This window comes from Poromitra crassiceps (assembly GCF_964638095.1).
Source record: "Poromitra crassiceps genome assembly, chromosome: 4".
NCBI lineage: Eukaryota > Metazoa > Chordata > Actinopteri > Beryciformes > Melamphaidae > Poromitra > Poromitra crassiceps.
This window is the reverse complement of record NC_139626.1, coordinates 9,277,816-9,299,596: the sequence shown is the minus strand read 5'-3', so window position 1 is coordinate 9,299,596 and position 21,781 is coordinate 9,277,816. Positions and strand designations below refer to the sequence as shown.

The window sequence follows — 21,781 nt, the reverse complement described above, 5'->3', positions numbered from 1 at the left end:
TTGGAACAAATGTTAACAGATGAAATCTAACTGAAGCTTTAGGCTACATTGCGCAATAATGTGCAACGTTAACGTCAACGTTAGCCAGGCTGCCTGGTCTCTTCTGTATATCCTTACAACAGCTACGAGGAGCTTCTGAACATCCCCACAGTCAAAGCACTTCTGAGATATCCATATAAAAAGTCTCATGCTTTACTCCAAATAAAACCTCCAGTGTCCGTTTGTGTGACTCATTATGCTCCAAAGGCTAGCAACAGCTAACGTTAGCTATTGGCTGGTTGTTGTGTGCTAAACTTGTGTGGGCCCAATATTATACCCGGGAGTTGTGACGTTATGAAACACATTTCCTGGCATACGCAGGCAGTTGGACAACCTGGTAAGTTCTGAAAATATTGTGTCTATTGCGATATTTCAGGTAATCTCCATATCGTTATCGGTTTAGCAACGTTATGCCAACCGTGAAAGGCTAACACTTGTGCAAGCTAACGCGGCCTGTTTTACTGCATTTACATTGCTATGAACAGGCTGTTAACGTGCACCCGTTGAAACCGATAATGTTAGCCGGAGTAATAAAACACATATTTTGTGAACTTACCACTTTAGTGCCCAACCAACGTTACTTCCCTGTGCACCTTTCTCCAAACCATTTTGTTTTTATTGCGGTCCAATCACACATCAAGCAGCGTCTGGTCTATGTAACCTAGGTCTATGAGGGGACCAGCAGTGACGGCTTGAGACCTGCTGCCATAGCTGTCAATCATCCCTTTTTATATCGTCAAATAGCTACTTAAAAACAAACTGATCAGAAAAGAAGTAGCGAAAATTATAGAAACCACATTTAGAAAAAAAATATCTGATGTTTTGATTATTTAGTTTGGCCCCTTCCCCAACCATTAACATGGCAGAGGCGAGACTTCTGACCTATAGGACGAATCAGCGTGACAAAAACAAATCCCCCAGAAATGCGGAAGCCCGCAGCAGTTAACTAGTATGAGTTGTGCCAAGCAAACGTTAATATCTCAAAAACTATACATGGCATCGCTTATTTTGACATTCTGAGCGAGAGCAGAAGTAGCTCAAGAGTTGGATGTATAATATATGCACGTCGTGGTAAAGTTGTGTTGCAGTTTTTAAAATGTAAACCATACAGCCGGGGGCTAGAGTGATCCCTCAAGGCTGCATGGCTCCATAGGGTCCCATTGCCGTTTCCCCGTAGTGACGCCGTTTCTTTACCAAAAATGCTGCTGGACTGATCCCTCGTATGCTGGGACCGGCCATCCATCTTTGTTATGTCGATGGATGCTACACGATTAAGTCATCAGTCCAAACGTCTATTGACAAATGCTGTAACATGTGAGTCTCTCACTTTCTCCCTCTGTACTGTACTGTATGTGTGTATGCAGCTGTTTTCTAGGTCATGTGTGCGCATGTGACTCTCAGTCTTCATACTTTCTCAACGAGCCATGTGTGAACAGCTCTAGTGATAATGCCCTCAGGTGATAGATCTTTTCTATTGAACAGGTGCTGGCTGAGACAGATGCTATGAGAAAGAAATTGGCCCTCCTCATCGATTTGATCCAGCCCTCAGATCAATGATCATACACCGTAATGAAAATAAAGCATGTCGGCGCTATGCAGTGAGTAATGACCCGTGTGTGTGTTTGTGTGTGAGAGAGAGACTGTGTGTGTGTGTGTGTGAGAGAGAAAGAGACTGTGTGTGTGTGTGTGTGTGTGTGTGTGTGTGTGTGTGTGTGTGTGTGTGTGTGTGTGTGAGAGAGAGAGAGAGACTGTGTGTGTGTGTGTGTGTGTGTGTGTGTGTGTGTGTGTGTGTGTGTCGGCACGTGTATGTGCAAATGCATTGGCCTACATGCTCGACCAAACTTGTGCAATCCCTATAGCGAGGCAACTAGGGAAAACATTGTAATTCAGAGACACTATAACCCATAAACACTGCAAACTCTGCCTCAAGCTGTAGCACTTCCTAAACCAACTGTATGCCCTCCAGAGAGGGGACGGGGGAGAGAGAGAGGGAGGCGGCCTGGGGAAACATCTTCCTCTAGTGGCCACCAGCAAGCATCCCACAACACTCCCTCCAGGTCCTGCAGTCCCCAGATCTGGCAGAGGACCTCAGTGACTGGACACTAGGCATGCTAATACGCTGAGCTTCACCTGAATACATAACAACACCAGATTTACTTTTTTAATAGGTTAAGTGTTGAATTTATGCAATGACGGGGAACTGATACAGACTGTTCATTCTCACTGCTAATTGGGACGATGAGCTAAAGTTGCTTCCAGACGGGCGTTTGGGCCTCCAGGGGCCCTTCAGGTGGGTTCCAGGACCCCCATCACCCCCCCCCCCCCCCCCTCCCCGCACACTCACACTACTTTGATTTCAGGAGAACTACACTGACACTCCATATTAGCACACTGTGGTTTCTTGGGACAAAATCTTATGAAGCAGGGGGTATGTGGTTTAATGCCGATCTATTTAGGGATTCTGGACATAAACATGCCCTATAATAGTTCACAGTAAGCTGAAGTCACATCGCTGCGTGCCCCCCCCCCCCCCCCCCCCCCCCCCTCCAAAAAAATAAAAAAAATCCCACAATAAAGCTCCGGTCCAATCACAGAGCAGCGCTGGTTAGATGCCATCACTTACTCGCTTTTCATTGGCTCACAGTTGACAATAAAATTCCAGCTGTTTCACCCCCCCCCCCCCCCCTCTCCGGTGTCGGACCTCAGACGGACAGGGCGCACAGCCAACCAGCGAGCGGCACCGAGCCACGCAGGGCTGTGACTGGCGGAGAGGGGCGCTCGGTGGGCGGGGAGTGAGAAGTTAGGAGCCCCCATCCAGCTGTGTGCGCTTTGCTGATGGACGGAACCGACCAAATACAGTCTGGAGGAGACGAGAGAGAGAGAGAGCAGGAGGAGCGCTTGGCCGTTTATTTGCAATAATGGAGCGGGGAGGTATTTATATTTATGCTATTTAGAAGAGATCAAACGCCGTCTTCTTGGCTCCAGCTTCTATTCAGCTAAAGGATGTGCGGCAGCATCTCCATGGATCTGTGCTTTGAAAGGCTGCTACGGGATATGCGCTGAGAACCGCCTGTGGATGCAATGAAAAGTACCGGATTCTTAATTTAACCGAGGAAAGGAGCGGAGGAAAACGCGGGACATCGAATCGATTTCCATCATTATTCATTTCTGATTCGTTCGGGTAATCAATCAGCCCCGTGGAGGAGGAGGAGGAAAATCTAAACAACTTCGTTTAAATATTTAAACTGTGTTTGTGCGCTGCAAGATTGGACATATCCCCAGGCATTTCTAAACGAGGAATGGTTATTATGAAGAGTTGAGGTCCCTGGAGAGACTTGGACACCGGGGTCTGGGCGCACCGTGCCCGTTAAAACGGAACCGCGCGGCGGGCGCACCGCTTGGAAACTATACGGTCCGCCAGACGCACAGAAACCAAACCCCGAGACCCTCTCTCCTTCCTCGTTCTCTCTTCTATAGTCTCTCCTTTCTTGCCAAGCGTGTTTTTTTTCCGGGCTGCTGTGGACTTCATAGCCACGACAAAAATTGATCATGCTATGACCGAGCGCGCTTTGGGCACATCTACCGAGTCCATTACAGGTAATGAATCTAACAGAACGGTGCTTCCGCAGTCAATTAGGAACTGATCAACAAGATGAAAGTATTATTGGTAGAAAAGGCTTGCTTCAGGTTGAAGTTTGGGAATGAATTAGCTAGACAATCCCTATAGCCTATTTGTTGCTGATGAGAGGGATTTTGGCATTGTCTGAGGAAAACGGAATGCGAGTCCATCTCTTTAGACATTTTGAATGCATGCATTGGGCGATCATTTGCAGCCCCATTCGGGCTGCCCATTGTGACAGAAAAAGAGTTTTAAGTAGTTCGACCACTATTGTGTCATATTATTATTAATTCCCCCCAACCAGTTTTTTGGAAGGATTCTTCGACGAGCCGCATTATATTTTCCTGAAAGGCCTAATAAAGCCCCCCCCCCCCACTGTAGACCGTTTGTTCCAATATTTAGATGTAATTGTAAGCATATGTGCTGGAGCAGCAGAGTAGTATTTTTCACTGAACTGATGACAAAGTTGTGCTGATTTTTCATTCTCCAAAATGTGATTTTACAGATTATCTCCCTGAACGTCGGCCAATAAATCCCAATTAAATTGCTTTGCACACAACAGGGCAATAAAAGCTGCAATCTGCTGTGACTGGCTGCCACAGATCTGCTCCTCGGCGCGTTTGTAATATCAAATCATTGCCTTTCGCTGCAGGAGGGGAATGATGGCCGAGGATGGGGGAAGTCTCTCCGGCGGCCCCTCTGGCGCCGGGGACGCAGAGGGTCGCTCCTCTCTCCCCAGGACTTTCATCCGCCTCAATGACCTGTCCGGAGCCGGGGCCGGGGCCGGGGGAGGAGGCGGGGAACGAGGCGAGGAGGAGCCGGCCGCCCCGACACCAACACCGGCACCTGACGGAGCTTCTACCACCGGGGAGGACGCGTCGGCCAGCGGCGGAGAGGGCCTGCCCTACCCCACGCTGGCCCCCGTGGTCTTCTTCTACCTGAAGCAAAGCACCCGGCCGAGGAGCTGGTGTCTGAAAATGGTCTGCAACCCATATCCTTTAACGCTTTACTTAGAGAGCTATAGGAGTCATGACTTCACAGGAGCTGACGCGCACATGCACGCGCCTCCATCACGCGCGCACACACCTGTAGCAGGTAAGGTCCACCTGCTTTGCTGTGCGGCTTGTTTACCTGTTGACTTCGAGGCTAACTGACTGGCCAGTGAATGGATTGCTGGTGTGTGTGTGTGTGCGTGCGAGCGTGTGTGCGTGCGTGCGTGCGTGCGCCAACAACAATGCTTGTATGCTGGGCCTGGCTGTGACCCCAGTGGAGCTGAGGACCACATGTCACTCACTAGTCTGAAGATTTGGCTGCATTTGAGAGAGAGAGAAAAAACAAGGCCTTGAAAATTTTTGAAATGCATAAATAAGTGCTTGAATTTATATATTTTGAGCGAGAATAGTAATCGACATTCTATTTTTTCCTTTTTCTTCTTGTCGCCTACTTAACGTCAGTAAATAGGTTTAACAGCACAGTTGAAGTGTTCACACATTCAAGCCTCCCACTTTATATTAGTTGTCTGTAAAGCTCTCAGTATTGTAACAGTAATGAAACCTTGATGCGTGTCTCAAACTGTGCCGTGCATTGGCTCCTTGAATTAGAGGGGATTTGGCCTGGATGCAGTGGCGTGTCCAGGCCATTTTGACTGGGGGGGCCCAGGCGGGGCCCAGACTCAAGCAAGGGTGGCACTGAGTGCGGCATTTCGGAAGCATTTAGAAAGGTCTTCCCTCGCACACATTTAGCCTAAATCCGAAGCATTATTTTGCCCCCTTTCCAAGTACCCAGCATGCCATGGTTGGTAGCAATGGATGCGTTAGGTCTCCTAGTTTAATATGATGCAGGTATCTTCACGCTAGCATTAAAAACCAGCCCGCTAAAGCCTCTGAAAGACAGTCATGTCCGCCACAGACTCCAGCACCCTCAGGATTTTGGAGTGGCACCTCCCCCGGCCACTCCCTAGAAACGCCCCTGCTGGGAAGTCCTTGAAAAGCCCCTTGAATTTGATGTTTAGGAAGGTGTGGGAACCCTGGAGTTCAGCGCTCATCTCTGAGCTTCCGCTAGTCTAAACCCTCCGTCAAAGTCCAACCTCTCCGGCTCCACTTTCCCCCGTGGTACGCTCAGATTCCCCACGTGGTACGCTCTGATTCCCCACGTGGTACGCTCTGATTCCCCACGTGGTACGCTCTGATTCCCCACGTGGTACGCTCTGATTCCCCACGTGGTACGCTCTGATCCCCCCGTTGTACGCTCTACACTCTGATCCCCCCGTGGTACGGTTTGATTCCCCACGTGGTACGCTCTGATTCCCCCCATGGTACGCTCTGATTCCCCCCGTGGTACGCTCTGATTCCCCCCGTGGTACGCTCTGATTCCCCACGTGGTACGCTCTGATCCCCCCGTGGTACGCTCTGATTCCCCCGTGGTACGCTCTGATTCCCCCGTGGTACGCTCTGATCCCCCCGTGGTACGCTCTGATCCCCCCGTGGTATGCTCTGATTCCCACGTGGTACGCTCTGATTCCCCCGTGGTACGCTCTGATTCCCCCGTGGTACGCTCTGATCCCCCCGTGGTACGCTCTGATTCCCCCGTGGTATGCTCTGATTCCCCCGTGGTACGCTCTGAGTCCCCACGTGGTACGCTCTGATCCCCCCGTGGTACGCTCTGATCCCCCCGTGGTACGCTCTGATCCCCCCGTGGTACGCTCTGATCCCCCCGTGGTACGCTCTGATTCTGCCGAGCCGCCGTTCTGTTTCGATGGATTATTCATAATAAGTGCGGCGCTCCGTGACGATCAATTGACCTTACATGGCTGGACATCAGCGGAGGCAGCGCTGTAAGGGCCGCGTGTTATAATTAGCTTATTGATACATACCTGGAGTGGCTGTTTATCGATTCGAGCGCCCGCCCCTTCTGCGGAAGGCGGAGTCTCTCCGAGTCCAAGTCTTTTATTGAATCACTGCTGCCACTGGAGTCTATTATTGATTCATAAGTGTACAGACCTGCATGGAGGGGAGACAAAGATCGCAAAAGGAGGCGAGCTCTCCCTCTATCACATTGTCGTTTCTCCCTCGGTGTGTGTGCAACATACTCCGTGGCTCTGTGTGTGTGTGTGTGTGTGCACACTGTGTGTGTGTTCTCGTGTATGCGTGTTGTGAGCGTTGGGTTTCGTTTGGTACTGCAGTGGTTCTCAACCTGGGGCCCGGGGACCACCACGTGGTCCTAGAGGAAGGTTCAGGGTGTCCCCAGCAAGACGACTAAATGTTGAACTTTAACGTTATTTCACTTGCATGCAATTAACACATTTAGAGAATGGAGAAGAATAACTGTTTTGAGTTCTCTCTGTCTTATCAGACAGTCATGGGATTCTGGACAAATATCTAAAATATTCTCATAATTTGGGTCAGAGAGACGAATAAAGCGGGGGTTCGTGGCTCTGATGTGGACTAAATTAGGGCTCGTTGACATGAAGAAGGTTGAGGATCACTGCTGGAGGTGGATGTGGAGGAATACCGTTGTGGCGTGTCTGTCTGCACCGCTCTGCTCTGGATGCTCCACACAGCCCTTGTTTTTCTGCTCCAGGACTGTGTGTGGGCGTGCGTGTGTGTGTGTGCGTGTGTGCGTGTGCGTGTGCGTGTGCGTGTGCGTGTGCGTGTGTGTGCGTTTGTGTGCGTGTGCATGCATGCACTTGTTTATCTCTGTACGCATGTGTTAATGTCATTTGGATTACACACTGCCTCTAATGTATCTTCCTCCCTCCCTCGTCTGCCTCTCTCTCCTACGCCGCACTGTCTCTCCGTTAACTCCTCCCTGTCTCTCTCCCTCTCTCCCTCCTTTCTAGTGTCTCTTTCCCTCTCTCCCTCCTTTCTAGTGTCTCTCTCCCTCGCTCTCTCCTCCCCGACTCTCCCCATTTGTCACCGTTTCAATTGAGATGCTAAGCCCGCCGCGTGTCGCCCCCCCGCTCCCTGCCCATCCCCGGATCCCGCTTAGGCCTGGGCAATATAGCAATATTATATCGCCGTAGATTTGGATATGGGCAATAAGTGTTGTCTTTTCCTGGTTTTAAACGCTGCATTACAGTGAGTGATGTAACACGTTACAGGCGATGTAATCTTCTGAACTTAGGAGACTGTTATAGCTTTTCTATTATTTGCCTTTACACACTTGGTCATATTATCCACATTACTGATGATTATTTATTTGAAAGAATATTGTCATCCCTACAATATTGTCGCAATATGGATATCGAGGGATTTGCTCACAAATATTGTGATATTTGATTTCCTCCATATGGTCCAGCTCTAATTGCGCTCACACTTTCCTTCACCTTGATTATCCATGTCTTCCCCCTCGTTTGATCTGCCCTCCATCTTTCTTTCACTCCTTATTAGTGACCTCACATCATTGTGTTTCCTTCTATGGATCAGTCTGGACTTCCACCCGCCTACACAGCCACTTCCTGAAATTACAATGTAACTCGGCCAATCAGGGACTGCGTCATGTTTGATGGCGTAACTGGGCCACCGCTCACTGGCAAAACACTAATGGCGTCTCCCGAAGCAGTAACGTTAACGTTAGTAGAGTAAAAACAGCCGTAAGTGCAGTTATTATAGAAGTAGACTCAATAACAACAGTTAAGAACAAGTGCACCCGCGGAGTTTCTCGGTGGAGAAGACGTTTTCGCCGTTCTTCCAGACTGCATTTTGATTGGATTCGGCGACGCCGATTGGCTGAAGGAGTTGTCTGTCAAGGCCCACTGAAATCAATGTGGGTGGCTGGAAGTCCAGACTGATGCTACGTAGAGCCAAACAGAATGTGAGGTCATGTGATCAGGATGCTTCTAACCAGGCTACTCTTTGTCCCTCCCCGTGCGGTGTGCCTCCACAGCTGATTTCTACCACAGCTGATTTCCACGTCTGTAAATGTCATTTTCTTTAAAGGTCTTCCAAATAGATGTTTTTAGCAGTGGGGGCAAGCAGTCCCCCGTGGCTGCTTAGGGAGGACAGGCTATTCTAGATGCTGTTATCTACATCAGGGGGTTGTCAAAAACCTTCATCTCGCGGACCCCCCACATAGACACATATTAAGACCCCAGACTCCCATTTGGTACCATTTTGTCCCAAGGGCACCCCATTTTATTTAGTTTAATTCTATATAAATAAATGTCTACACTGGACATGGTGGGCGGTGGTATTTGTGCGAGTGGAACTTATTATTACAGTCGTTCTTATATAGTCTCTACTTGGCATACTTTCTACAGAAGTAATTCATAGTGACATTTGACTGTGCCTTATTTTGGGGAGATGGAGGAGCTGGAGTGCCCTGAAGGACCCCCTGGAACCCCCTCCAGGACCCCCTGGAACCCCCTCCAGGACCCCCTGGAACCCCCTCCAGGACCCCATGGATATTACCCTGGTTCCACACTCCTGAATTGTGTCCCGCCCACTTTTCAGATTTTGTCACACTTCAGGCTCAGTGGTAACGGAATGTGACAGGGACTGGTGTGACAGGGACTGGTGTTTTGGGTAACAAGTAGGCCAAGGTAGTGTCCTCTAGAGAGAGAGTGGCGTCAGTGGAGGACCAAAATGCGTGACTCATTAGCCAATGAACAGCCAGGAATGGGTCTCGCGCTACTTTTGCATGCTAAAATAAAGCTGATAATGTACAATTTGATTATAAAAAAATAAATAAAAAAATAAATCAAAGTACAACACAAACTGTCCATTTTGCTGCAACTCGACAGTGCTGCTTAATCCAGGACCTTACTTCCTGGAACTCTTGAGAGTAAAAAAACTGGTCCATTGGAGTGAATGGAGACTCTTCTATATACACGGCTCTGGGCCAAGTGCAGATTGTAAGCTTTCAAATGATATGTCATACATTGAAAGTTGACACGCTTGGTTTGCCCTGAACACGCGTAGTTTGCTAACAAATTTGAAGTGATCCTAAAACTGTCGCTTGTTATATTGAGTGTGTTTTTCAACGTCTAAACTTGCGTAAGATATGAAGAAAAGAAATCTTGATTTGTGCGATTTCACGGTACCCCTTTCAGGCTACACTCATACAAGCAGATAGATGCTCTTGTCCTATCTGCAAGGATATTGATGTTGAAGTCTTAGTTCTAATGTCTCAACTTCGTGTCAGAAGAGAATCCAATTGAAATGATTGATTGGAACCACTTAACGAAGTGAGAATGAGAATGACTAGTAATCTTATCTTAAATCTGTCTAACTAACCAATGGCAAGGCAGTATTCGCTTAAGACGCACGTTAAATGATTGTTTTGATCGTAGTTTTTACTTTTACTCTCACTACTGTTATGTCCCCATATACAGTAGGCAGTTATATAATTCATACACATCTGACAACCAACATTTTCTTAAGGTGGATCTTTGGGACTAGATCTTATCAAATTGAAAGTGTGGTTTAATGTGTCTATCTGGGCATTGATCGAAAAGAGGATGTGAGACCATGGACGAGATTGCTAGTTTTTCTTTTTCTTCTTTGAACCTTTATTTATACAGGGGGAGTCGCAAATGCTCTCTTTTTTAGGAGTGCCCTGTTCACATTCACGCACACATTCACACCTGGAAGCTGACCAGTACAACCACAATCTGATCTGCTGGCCACTGATCAGCTCCACTGGAGCGGTTGGGGTTAGGGGCCTTGCTCAAGGGCACCTCAGTGGTGGTAATGAGGGAGGGGCAAGCGCTGCCTTTTCACTTTCCCCACCCAGATTTATCCTGCCGGTCTCAGGGATTGAACCAACCATCTTCCGGTCACAAGTTCACTTCTCCAACTGTTGGGCCACCACTGCCCCGTGTGTGTGCGCGCGCGCGCGTGTGTGTGTGTGTGTGTGCGTGTGTGTGCGCACGTGCATGCGTGTGTGTGTGTGTGTGCGCGTGTGTGTGCGTGTGTGCGACGTGTGTGTGTGTGTGTGCAGTCCCAGGGCAGCGAGTGTTTTATTTAGACATTCTTTTGTCCTTCCTTATTGCCCTTTCATGGCGATTCTCTGTCTGTGGTGATTTAGGAAAAGGTCAGTGATTCAGTAATGTGTTGCAACGCTACGGAGATCGATCTGTCTCTCTGTGCTCTCTAGTGCCCCCTGTAGACTCGTTGTGCATGTGTTTTCTCTCTAGTGCCCCCTGTAGACTCGGTGTGCATGTGTGCTCTCTAGTTCATAGAGACAGTCCGCATGTCTGGGAACGCCCATACAGGCTCTAGGAACGCCCACAATAGACGCTGGGTTAGCTGGCTCAGCCTTGCTGGGGGCGGGGTCAGGGTGGGGTAAATTCCCCCGTTCTATCCATTCAGCAAAGTTAGAATTTTTGCTGATAGCCCAGCACAGGCAGACACGATCGGGGATTTAACCACCACAGTAAACGCACATCTGAACAGACGTCTTGTGTTCTGCTCTAGAATCCCCAAACATGTAGTTTAGAGCCGCAGCACCGTCTTTTGGTGAGTCAGCCCATGAGATATATCGGCGGTTTTACCCCACTCGCGCGCCAGCCGTTTAACATTTTGTGGGCGTTCCCAGACATGCGGACTGTCTCTATATGGTGACAGTTTATTTCGATAGTCCACCTACAGAGTCTACTGAGTATTTGTAACTTTTCATCAGCTTATATTAGTTGACATTAGTTGACATTCAACAATTCAACTGTTTGTCGCTTTGTCTGCAGACATTGTTTTAACAGCTCATTAGTTTAGATTCAACAAACCGATTCTGTTTACTTCCTGTTCCACACCTGCACTTCCTGTAGTCTAATATGTAGGTATGTTCATGAATTGTCACATACTAGATAAACACATTTGTTAAAAACAATTGTTGAACGTGAACTAATAAGCTGATGAAATGTGTAGGCAGACTATCCAAATATAGTGTTACAGGGAATATCTTTGTTATTGCTAGATTATGATTTTGTCCAGAATTCTGTCTGTATTGTAGGTAGAGAGATAGTCTCAACGCCAGACCCATGAGAGTTATTACACTGATACACTATATGTTACTGCATGCTGCAGAGCTCTCTCTGGGTCTGATACACTACGTTACTGCATGCTGCAGAGCTCTCTCTGGGTCTGGGACACTTTCCCTCAGGCAGCTGGGGTCGGAAGTGAACCGTTCACTTGGTCAGTGATTGGCCAGTGGTGGATTCAGTTTTCCCCAATCACTAACGACTTTGTGATCAGACGACAGGGGAGGCCCAGCCCATTCGCTCTCTCATTGGTGCTACGACCTGTCACTCATTCAGTTTCAATCCCCCCTAGACCCGCCCTCAAACCCCAGAAGTGGCTGTGAAGTGGCACAGACTCATTTATGCGGAGCGATTCAACCTAATATTTGAGTCATGGGGAGAGACTAGTAGAGAGATGACAGCAAAGCTACGATCATTCTTGGACATTCTCTTCTAATTGTGCTCACTTCTTGTAAATGGAATAATGGGGACGTTTAGCAATTCATCGATTTTGCCGGGGACCCCCTGGAACCCCCTCGAGGACCCCTGGTGGCCCCCGGACGCCACGTTGAGAACCACTGTGTCAATGTGTACTGTACTGTACTGTATGTGTGTTGAAGCGTTGCATTCAGAGAGCAAACAAGTGTCTCTATGCTATCTTGTTGTTGTTGATCCATGCCCTGCTCTGCGGCTGAGCTGCCTCTCCACACCACCTCTCCCTGCTAGGAGAATGAATCCTCCAGTAGACTCTAGCTGCTCCGACTATAAATACATCTCCAACCCACTCTCCCTCCGTCCCGGTGTGCAGTCAGAGAGCGCCCCCTCCGTCTGACTCTGGAGACGAGCAGCACAGGGAGAGAAGCCAGCTGATCCCAGAGGGCCACGTTCTATTTCTAAACAGGCAGATCCTCGGTAAGCCCTCTCGGCCCGCCGCGCGGCCCGCGGCCATTTTCAGCCGTCTGAGGTAATTAGGACCCCTGGATACTCGCTGAGGTATTTAGGGTCTAATTGAGGACCCCTGGGGTGTGCGCTCTGAGTGATGTTTTGCCCGGCACATTGCCTGCGTGAAATTCCCTGCGCTGGTTTTTTTGCTAATGATTACTGTGTTTGGGCAAGGGTCTGTGTATGAGAGAGAGGGGGAGAGAGCAAGGGTCTGTATGCTAGAGAGGGGGGGGGGGGGGGGGGGAGAGAGAGAGCAAAGGTCTGTGTTGCTAGAGAGGGAGAGAGAGATAGAGAGAGAGCTTTTGTGTGTGTGCCGTATGTGTCTGGGAGAGAGAGCGAGGTTGTGTAAGCAGCACGCACTCACACTTCCACAGGACTCCCGTAGGTGTCTCCTCTCTCTGGCGGGGAGCTGGATATCGTGCCAAGACCGAGGAGGAGAGGAGTTTGGGAATGTGTCCAGCTCTCTCTCTGTCTCTCTCTCTCTCACTCTCTCTCTCTCTCTCTCTCCGTCTGCCTCTCTCTGTCTCTCTCCCTCTCTCTCAACCTCTCTATCTCTCCGTTGCTCACACCGATTTAAGCAGAGGATTACATGGCCCATAACAGTGAGGGATGACACCTGGCTGGCTTAGGTGTTTGTCACCATATTGAAATGGCCTCAGTGGAAGACGTGCAGTCGCTCATGTCGATCCACACTCGGGCAAGCGTGTAGATGTTCTGAATCTGCTACCAGCTTGTTTTATTCCCCCTCTCACAGCCTGTTGTTTTATTCCCCCTCTCACAGCCTGTTGTTTTATTCCCCCTCTCACAGCCTGTTGGTTTATTCCCCCTCTCACAGCCTGTTGGTTTATTCCCCCTCTCACAGCCTGTTGGTTTATTCCCCCTCTCACAGCCTGTTGGTTTATTCCCCCTCTCACAGCCTGTTGGTTTATTCCCCCTCTCACAGCCTGTTGTTTTATTCCCCCTCTCACAGCCTGTTGGTTTATTCCCCCTCTCACAGCCTGTTGTTTTATTCCCCCTCTCACAGCCTGTTGGTTTATTCCCCCTCTCACAGCCTGTTCTCTGGTTTATTCCCCCTCTCACAGCCTGTTGTTTTATTCCCCCTCTCACAGCCTGTTGGTTTATTCCCCCTCTCACAGCCTGTCTGGTTTATTCCCCCTCTCACAGCCTGTTGGTTTATTCCCCCTCTCACGGCCTGTCTGGTTTATTCCCCCTCTCACAGCCTGTTGTTTTATTCCCCCTCTCACGGCCTGTCTGGTTTATTCCCCCTCTCACAGCCTGTTGGTTTATTCCCCCTCTCACAGCCTGTTGGTTTATTCCCCCTCTCACAGCCTGTTGTTTTATTCCCCCTCTCACAGCCTGTCTGGTTTATTCCCCCTCTCACAGCCTGTCTGGTTTATTCCCCCTCTCACGGCCTGTTGTTTTATTCCCCCTCTCACAGCCTGTCTGGTTTATTCCCCCTCTCACAGCCTGTTGGTTTATTCCCCCTCTCACAGCCTGTCTGGTTTATTCCCCCTCTCACAGCCTGTCTGGTTTATTCCCCCTCTCACGGCCTGTTCTCTGGTTTATTCCCCCTCTCACAGCCTGTTCTCTGGTTTATTCCCCCTCTCACAGCCTGTTGTTTTATTCCCCCTCTCACAGCCTGTTGGTTTATTCCCCCTCTCACAGCCTGTTGGTTTATTCCCCCTCTCACAGCCTGTTGGTTTATTCCCCCTCTCACGGCCTGTCTGGTTGATTCCCCCTCTCACAGCCTGTTGGTTTATTCCCCCTCTCACAGCCTGTTGGTTTATTCCCCCTCTCACGGCCTGTCTGGTTGATTCCCCCTCTCACAGCCTGTTGTTTTGCGTATCGGTAGAAGAGGGTTTCACATTTGTTGCGCTTTGCCCCGGCGTGTCTGTCAAATAATGGAAACCGAGGCGAACACTTACTTAATCAGCAGAAAATGTGTGTTCTGCCCTCTCCCCTCCTCCTCTCTCCCCCCGATCCCAAGCCTCTTCTGCTCCGCAGTGCAAAGCCTGGCGAGGAGGGGTGTGTACCATCTCTGACAGTGAGGAGGGGTGTGTACCATCTCTGACAGTGAGGAGGGGTGTGTACCATCTCTGACAGTGAGGAGGGGTGTGTACCATCTCTGACAGTGAGGAGGGGTGTGTACCATCTGTGACAGTGAGGAGGGGTGTGTACCATCTCTGAGAGTGAGGAGGGGTGTGTACCATCTCTGACAGTGAGGAGGGGTGTGTACCATCTCTGAGAGTGAGGAGGGGTGTGTACCATCTCTGAGAGTGAGGAGGGGTGTGTACCATCTCTGAGAGTGAGGAGGGGTGTGTACCATCTCTGACAGTGAGGAGGGGTGTGTACCATCTCTGAGAGTGAGGAGGGGTGTGTACCATCTCTGACAGTGAGGAGGGGTGTGTACCATCTCTGAGAGTGAGGAGGGGTGTGTACCATCTCTGAGAGTGAGGAGGGGTGTGTACCATCTCTGACAGTGAGGAGGGGTGTGTGCCATCTCTGACAGTGAGGAGGGGTGTGTACCATCTCTGACAGCGAGGAGGGGTGTGTGCCATCTCTGACAGCCTCCAAAAGCACAAGAAAGGGAGAAAAAAACAGGGGCGGGGGGAATAAAAAGCCAAGGTTCAGTTGGAGAGCGGAGTGGGATTTCAGAGAGCATTTTTGAAGAGGTGAAGGAGTAGGCCTGTACCCGCCAACAACTCCACTTTCATATTTTCTCCCTCGCCTCCTTCCCCCCATCCCCCTCTCTGGTTCCTCAGAGACCTTCAGACGGTTTCCAACTTCTTGCAGTTGCAGCGAGTTTGATCCTTGCTGCTAATTCTGTCTGAACTCCCACCATACGTGTGTGTGTGTTAGCGATCACGCGTGTGCGTGCCGTGTATGTGACATTTCACATATTATCGTCTGTGTGCACCGACTTTGCATGTTCTCTTTAACTCGCTAGGAGGTTGACATAGGAACACAGCAGCACAGGGTCCTGAAAGATTGCTTTTGATGAAGTATTCATTGAGTCGGGCACAGAAGGCCTCTTCAGTGTATGTGTGCGTGTGGGCTTTGTAGTCTCTGATTCATCTGTCTAGCTGAGCATATAATGTGACTGGCATGTAGCTGAGCATATAATGTGACTGGCATGTATCTTGCATGTCACGTGTTGTATGTGCGTGTGTCTGTGTGTGTGTGTGTGCTTTAGGGCTGCATGAATAAGCAAATCAATGTTGAAATTGAAATTGCGATGATGCAATCCAAAGTGTAGGTTTTTAAAAGCTATTTTAAATATTTGGGTTAACTCATCAGATGCGTGTCCATTAGAGAATAGCAGTGTTCATACATACAGTGTTGCATGTACATTAGAGCAGATGTTTACTTGTTGACCAATCAGAAGCCTCCTTGACTAGTTATTGGCCAACTAGAAGCTAGTTGTTGTACCAATCAGAAGCCTCTGTTGATTAGCTGTGTTGTCCAATCAAAAGCCTCAATTGACTAGTTGTTGACCAATCAAAAGCCTTAATTGACCAGTTGTTGACCAATCAGAAACCTCCCTTGACTAAATGTTGACCAATCAGAAGCCTCCCTTGATGAGTTGTTGCCCAATCAGAAGCCTCCCTTGATGAGTTATTGACCAATCAGAAACCTCTAGCTCCAAGAAAATAATTCTGAAGAGAACTTACTACCTGCCCAGTCAGTCTGTTGGAAAATGTGAATGTTTTTTGGAACATGGACTAGCCTAAAGCTGGAGTAGTTTCAGTTATTTTGATGCTGACGCTATATTTGCTTCTTGGGAAGTGCATACTGTATGAACCAACACAACTGTGTCTCCATCTTTCATTGCAGTCGTGCTTCCCCACTTCATTCCCCCCCCCCCCCCCCCCCCGATCTCCCGCTAGAAGAAAAAGAGACAATCATGTCATGTTGAGATATTTCCAGCACAGCTACAATGGCAGAAACAACTCTCAGCTATCTAAAACATTAACAGTCAATGTCAAGGGAATTTTATTCACACACAAAAAAAAAAAAAAAAAAAAAAAAAAACATTTTGGTGAGCAGTCCCTGCAGCCACAATGCATTATGCTTTGAGTATGTGCTGAAACTCTTTTCATGACTGGAAAACCTCCTGCTCTGCTATCGCTATCGCTAACGCTCTCCCCACCTACACATAAAACCCATACTTGAAAGGAAAGGCTCCGGCACGTTCAGGCCAGAGACCGTATAAAAATATGGACGTAGCCACCATGATGTCACTCATTGGTTTGTGGACTCCTGTTTTGAAACCTCGAATTTGGCTTTTTGACCGTCGCCATCTCTTTTTTTTGGAGCTAGAAGCAGCTAGCACCAGACCAGGGGTTTCCCCACAGCGCCGCCTGCTATCGGTCTGTGATCGGCGAGCTGCACGTCACTGGACAGGTGACCCGTCAATCACGCCCAAAACATTGGCATCTGCTTTATCGACCGTTTTACTCGAAATAAGGAACTAGTTTAGAAAATCAACATCGTGCTGTATTGAAGAAGACTTGCAATTATAGCGATTGAGACTCGTTAGGAAATTGTTTCCTGAGGTCATAAATCAAGTCAGAAGTCAGGTCATTTTCCCATTGACTTCCATAGATTCTGATTTATTTTTGGAGCCAGTGGAGTCACCTCCCTGCAGGCCATTTGAAATAATGCACGTTTAAGGCACGCATTGGCAGCTTGAGGGAAAATGAGTACAACAAATAAGCTAAAGCAACACTCCTGGAGTGCATTGAACACATGACAGATTGAGGGTACGTAACTGCTAAGTGTCACTGCTGAACTGACAGAGAGATCCTTCTCCATCTCACTTTGCTCTTATATTTTCATATTATTCCCTTTTAAGATGCAAACTAATGAAAAGTTGTGTAACTGTGTCGAGCCCAAACGAGAACTCAGTTGGCGTAAAGACAACAAGCAGCGTTGATTGAAGTGTGCTCGCGTGGGTGTTGTTGGGCGAGTTATTGAGCAAGAAAAAGAAAATCTTTGTTCGTTCAGAACGCTGGCAGGTAGCGATTTATCACAGTTAATCACTGAGCCTTCGCTTTTCTGCTCTTGGCATAAGGAAATAAGGAGATTTTGGCCTGCGTGTTTATCGCATATTAGAGCATATTTGAAATATCAGTTGCAATATTTACCAAAATAATCACAATGATTTTAGTTGCCCGTTGCGTGCAGTGCTAATGTGTGTGCGTGTAAAAATGCCAAAGAACATCTGTTCCGCACGCACGCACGCACACACACACACGCACACACACACACACACACACACACACACAGGCACCGAGGTTGTTTGAATAACGATGAAGTTTCTTTTAGTATAATGTGTTTGAACCAAATCCAAAGCGCTGATTAATTGACAACAGTGATAGATCAGTTTACTGGCAATGGCAGGCTCCTGACACACTATACGTGTGCTGCTGGTGTGTGAAATTGGGCGATGGGGCCACCGCCACAACCAAACAGCCAATTATTGATGAATAACAGCGCTGGCGATCAAAAGGAGAGAGGGCGAGAGAGAGAGAGAGAGAGAGAGAGAGAGAGAGAGAGAGAGAGAGAGAGAGAGAGAGAGAGAGAGAGAGAGAGAGAGAGAGAGAGAGAGAGAGAGAGAGAGAGAGAGAGAGAGAGAGAGAGAGAGAGAGAGAGAGAGAGCCCGGCTTGCAGTAAGGTGTGAGTAGACGACTCGGTATGAGGTCTGTTCTTAATGAGCAGCTTTTGTTGAAGCTGTTAAACTGCAAACAGACTGAGCACAAAGAAAGTGGTGCTGCACAGTTTACCTGTCTGTATGTTTGTTTGTTTGTTCTATCCTCATGAACACCAAATGTCCTCACAATCAGAGAAAACGTAGGAAACCTTTCCAAAGAGTGGACACGTTGCCGCGCTCCCCCAGCTTTGTATTTAGGTTTATGTTCACAATCAAGATTTGATTTAGGTTCGCCTGCCTACACTTCATCTCCAATTGATATAATACAATACTGGGCGTGGTGTCTGGTAGCTCTTTATCTCCAATTCATATAATACAATACTGGGCGTGGTGTCTGGTAGCTCTTTATCTCCAATTCATATAATACAATACTGGGCGTGGTGTCTGGTAGCTCTTTATCTCCAATTCATATAATACAATACTGGGCGTGGTGTCTGGTAGCTCTTTATCTCCAATTCATATAATACAATACTGGGCGTGGTGTCTGGTAGCTCTTTATCTCCAATTCATATAATACAATACTGGGCATGGTGTCTGGTAGCTCTTTATCTCCAATTCATATAATACAATACTGGGCGTGGTGTCTGGTAGCTCTTTATCTCCAATTCATATAATACAATACTGGGCATGGTGTCTGGTAGCTCTTTATCTCCAATTCATATAATACAATACTGGGCGTGGTGTCTGGTAGCTCTTTATCTCCAATTCATATAATACAATACTGGGCGTGGTGTCTGGTAGCTCTTTATCTCCAATTCATATAATACAATACTGGGCATGGTGTCTGGTAGCTCTTTCCCGGGAAAAATCTTCTGGCACACAGGAAGTGATGCATTTGACATGGAGCATGAGCACCATGGTCCGAGGCAGCATGGCTGAAAACACAAACTCCAACTGCATACAACAAGTGTTGTGGACACACTCTGTTTGATTGACAGGTGATCTCTGTGAAGTGTTGTGAACACACTGTTTGATTGACAGGTGATCTCTGTGAAGTGTTGTGGACACACTCTGTTTGATTGACAGGTGATCTCTGTGAAGTGTTGTGGACACACTCTGTTTGATTGACAGGTGATCTCTGTGAAGTGTTGTGGACACACTGTTTGATTGACAGGTGATATCTGTGAAGTGTTGTGGACGCACTGTTTGATTGACAGGCGATCTCTGTGAAGTGTTGTGGACGCACTGTTTGATTGACAGGTGATCTCTGTGAAGTGTTGTGGACACACTGTTTGATTGACAGGTGATCTCTGTGAAGTGTTGTGGACGCACTGTTTGATTGACAGGTGATCTCTGTGAAGTGTTGTGGACACACTGTTTGATTGACAGGTGATCTCTGTGAAGTGTTTTGGACACACTGTTTGATTGACAGGTGATCTCTCTGAAGTGTTGTGGACACACTGTTTGATTGACAGGTGATCTCTGTGAAGTGTTGGGGACACACTGTTTGATTGACAGGTGATCTGTGTGAAGTGTTGGGGACACACTGTTTGATTGACAGGTGATCTCTGTGAAGTGTTGTGGACACACTGTTTGATTGACAGGAGATCTCTGTGAAGTGTTGGGGACACACTGTTTGATTGACAGGTGATCTCTGTGAAGTGTTGTGGACACTGTTTGATTGACAGGTGATCTCTGTGAAGTGTTGTGGACACACTGTTTGATTGACAGGTGATCTCTGTGAAGTGTTGTGGACACACTGTTTGATTGACAGGTGATCTGTGTGAAGTGTTGTGGACACACTGTTTGATTGACAGGTGATCTCTGTGAAGTGTTGTGGACACACTGTTTGATTGACAGGTGATCTCTGTGAAGTGTTGTGGACACACGGTTTGATTGACAGGTGATCTCTGTGAAGTGTTGTGGACACACTGTTTGATTGACAGGTGATCTCTGTGAAGTGTTGTGGACACACTGTTTGATTGACAGGTGATCTCTGTGAAGTGTTTTGGACACACTGTTTGATTGACAGGGGATCTCTGTGAAGTGTTGTGGACACACTGTTTGATTGACAGGTGATCTCTGTGAAGTGTTGTGGACGCACTGTTTGATTGACAGGTGATCTCTGTGAAGTGTTGTGGACACACTGTTTGATTGACAGGTGATCTCTGTGAAGTGTTGTGGACACACAGTTTGATTGACAGGTGATCTCTGTGAAGTGTTGTGGACACGCTGTTTGATTGACAGGTGATGTTTGTGAAGTGAATGAGTCGGGAAGTATACTTCCGGGTTCGTCAGGGGAAAAGTGAATGGGGTTTTAGAATGGGGATTTCACTTAAATGCATAAAATAAGGTCTGTGGTTAACAAAAGGGAGAGCGAATTTGGGTTCAGCAGGATAATCTTCACAAACGTGAATAACTTTTATGGCTTTTGGAACGTAAATGTGTTCTTTTACAAGATTTTTTAGAAAACGCTTCAAAAGGTGTGTGTGTGTATCTTTGTGGCCTAATCTAAACATTGTGAATAGATTGAATGTGAGTAGTGCGTCTCTGGGTTCACAATGGAGTTCTATTGACTGTAGCTGCGGTTTATGACTGTTCTCTGGTAAAGCCATCACTGTGTGGGTCGGCCTGGCAACGTGTGTGTGTGTGTGTGTGTGTGTGTGTGTGTGTGTGTGTGTGTGTGTGTGTCTGTGTGTGTGTCTGTGTGTGTGTGCGCGTGTGTGTGTGTGTGTGTGTGTGTGTGTGTGTGTGCCTGCCTGTGTGTGTGTGTGTGTGTGTGTGTGTGTGTGTGTGTGTGTGTGTGCCTGCCTGTGTGTGTGTGTGCCTGCCTGTGTGTGTGTGTGTGTGTGTGTGTTTTGGCAGGGGAGGACCAGCTAACCTGATACACACCCGGTGAGACTGTGACCACAGTCATTCAGGGGCAAACCACAAACTCCACTGTAGACTGCCAGACAGCAGTTGGAAGGACTCTCACTGTCACTGCGTGTGTGTATGTGTGTGTGTGTGTGTGTGTGTGTGTGTGTGTGTGTGTGTGTGTGTGTGTGTGTGTATAACCGCACACGCGTTTCTGTGTGTGTGGATTTGAGTGTGTGTATGTGATTTGGTTTGTGTGTGTCTATGTGTGCATGTGTGAGCTATATGTATTGTGTGTGTGGTGTTGTCTGCCTAAGCACACTTGTTTCAGTGTGTGTGGTGCTGTGCATATACCAGTATGTATATACCAGTATGTACTGTGTGTGTGTGTGTGTGTGTGTGTGTGTGTGTGTGTGTGTGTGTGTGTGTGTGTGTGTGTGTGTGTGTGTGTGGAGGTTATGGATGCACGATGATATCGGCACGTCATTGGTGTAAAAAAACATTTCCATGATAGAAAATGTCTATCGTTTCACTTTCATATTGTGCTCTATCTTTTATATCATTTTGTTGGAAAATCATACGCTTTGCTTTCGTCAGTGTTTTTTTTACTCTCCTCCACACCGCACCTCTGTCAACACGCTCCTTGCGTCTTTGAGTCACACAAATCAGCCGGTGAGTAGAGCAGGGAGAAGTTACCTCCAGTCCTCCTATACCGCCT

General features: G+C 47.9%; 1 protein-coding gene across 1 annotated transcript in view; it reads left to right on the top strand.

Annotated features, from left to right (window-relative positions):
* Window positions 1–4,317: 4,317 nt before the first annotated feature.
* The window catches only part of cacna1g (calcium channel, voltage-dependent, T type, alpha 1G subunit), a gene marked incomplete at both ends in the record, with an annotated part of 368,718 nt that continues 351,254 nt past the window's right edge, over window positions 4,318–21,781 (top strand). Inside the window, 1 exon segment of the mRNA XM_083635743.1 lies at window positions 4,318–4,649. Coding sequence (XP_083491869.1) covers window positions 4,318–4,649 — 332 coding nt within the window.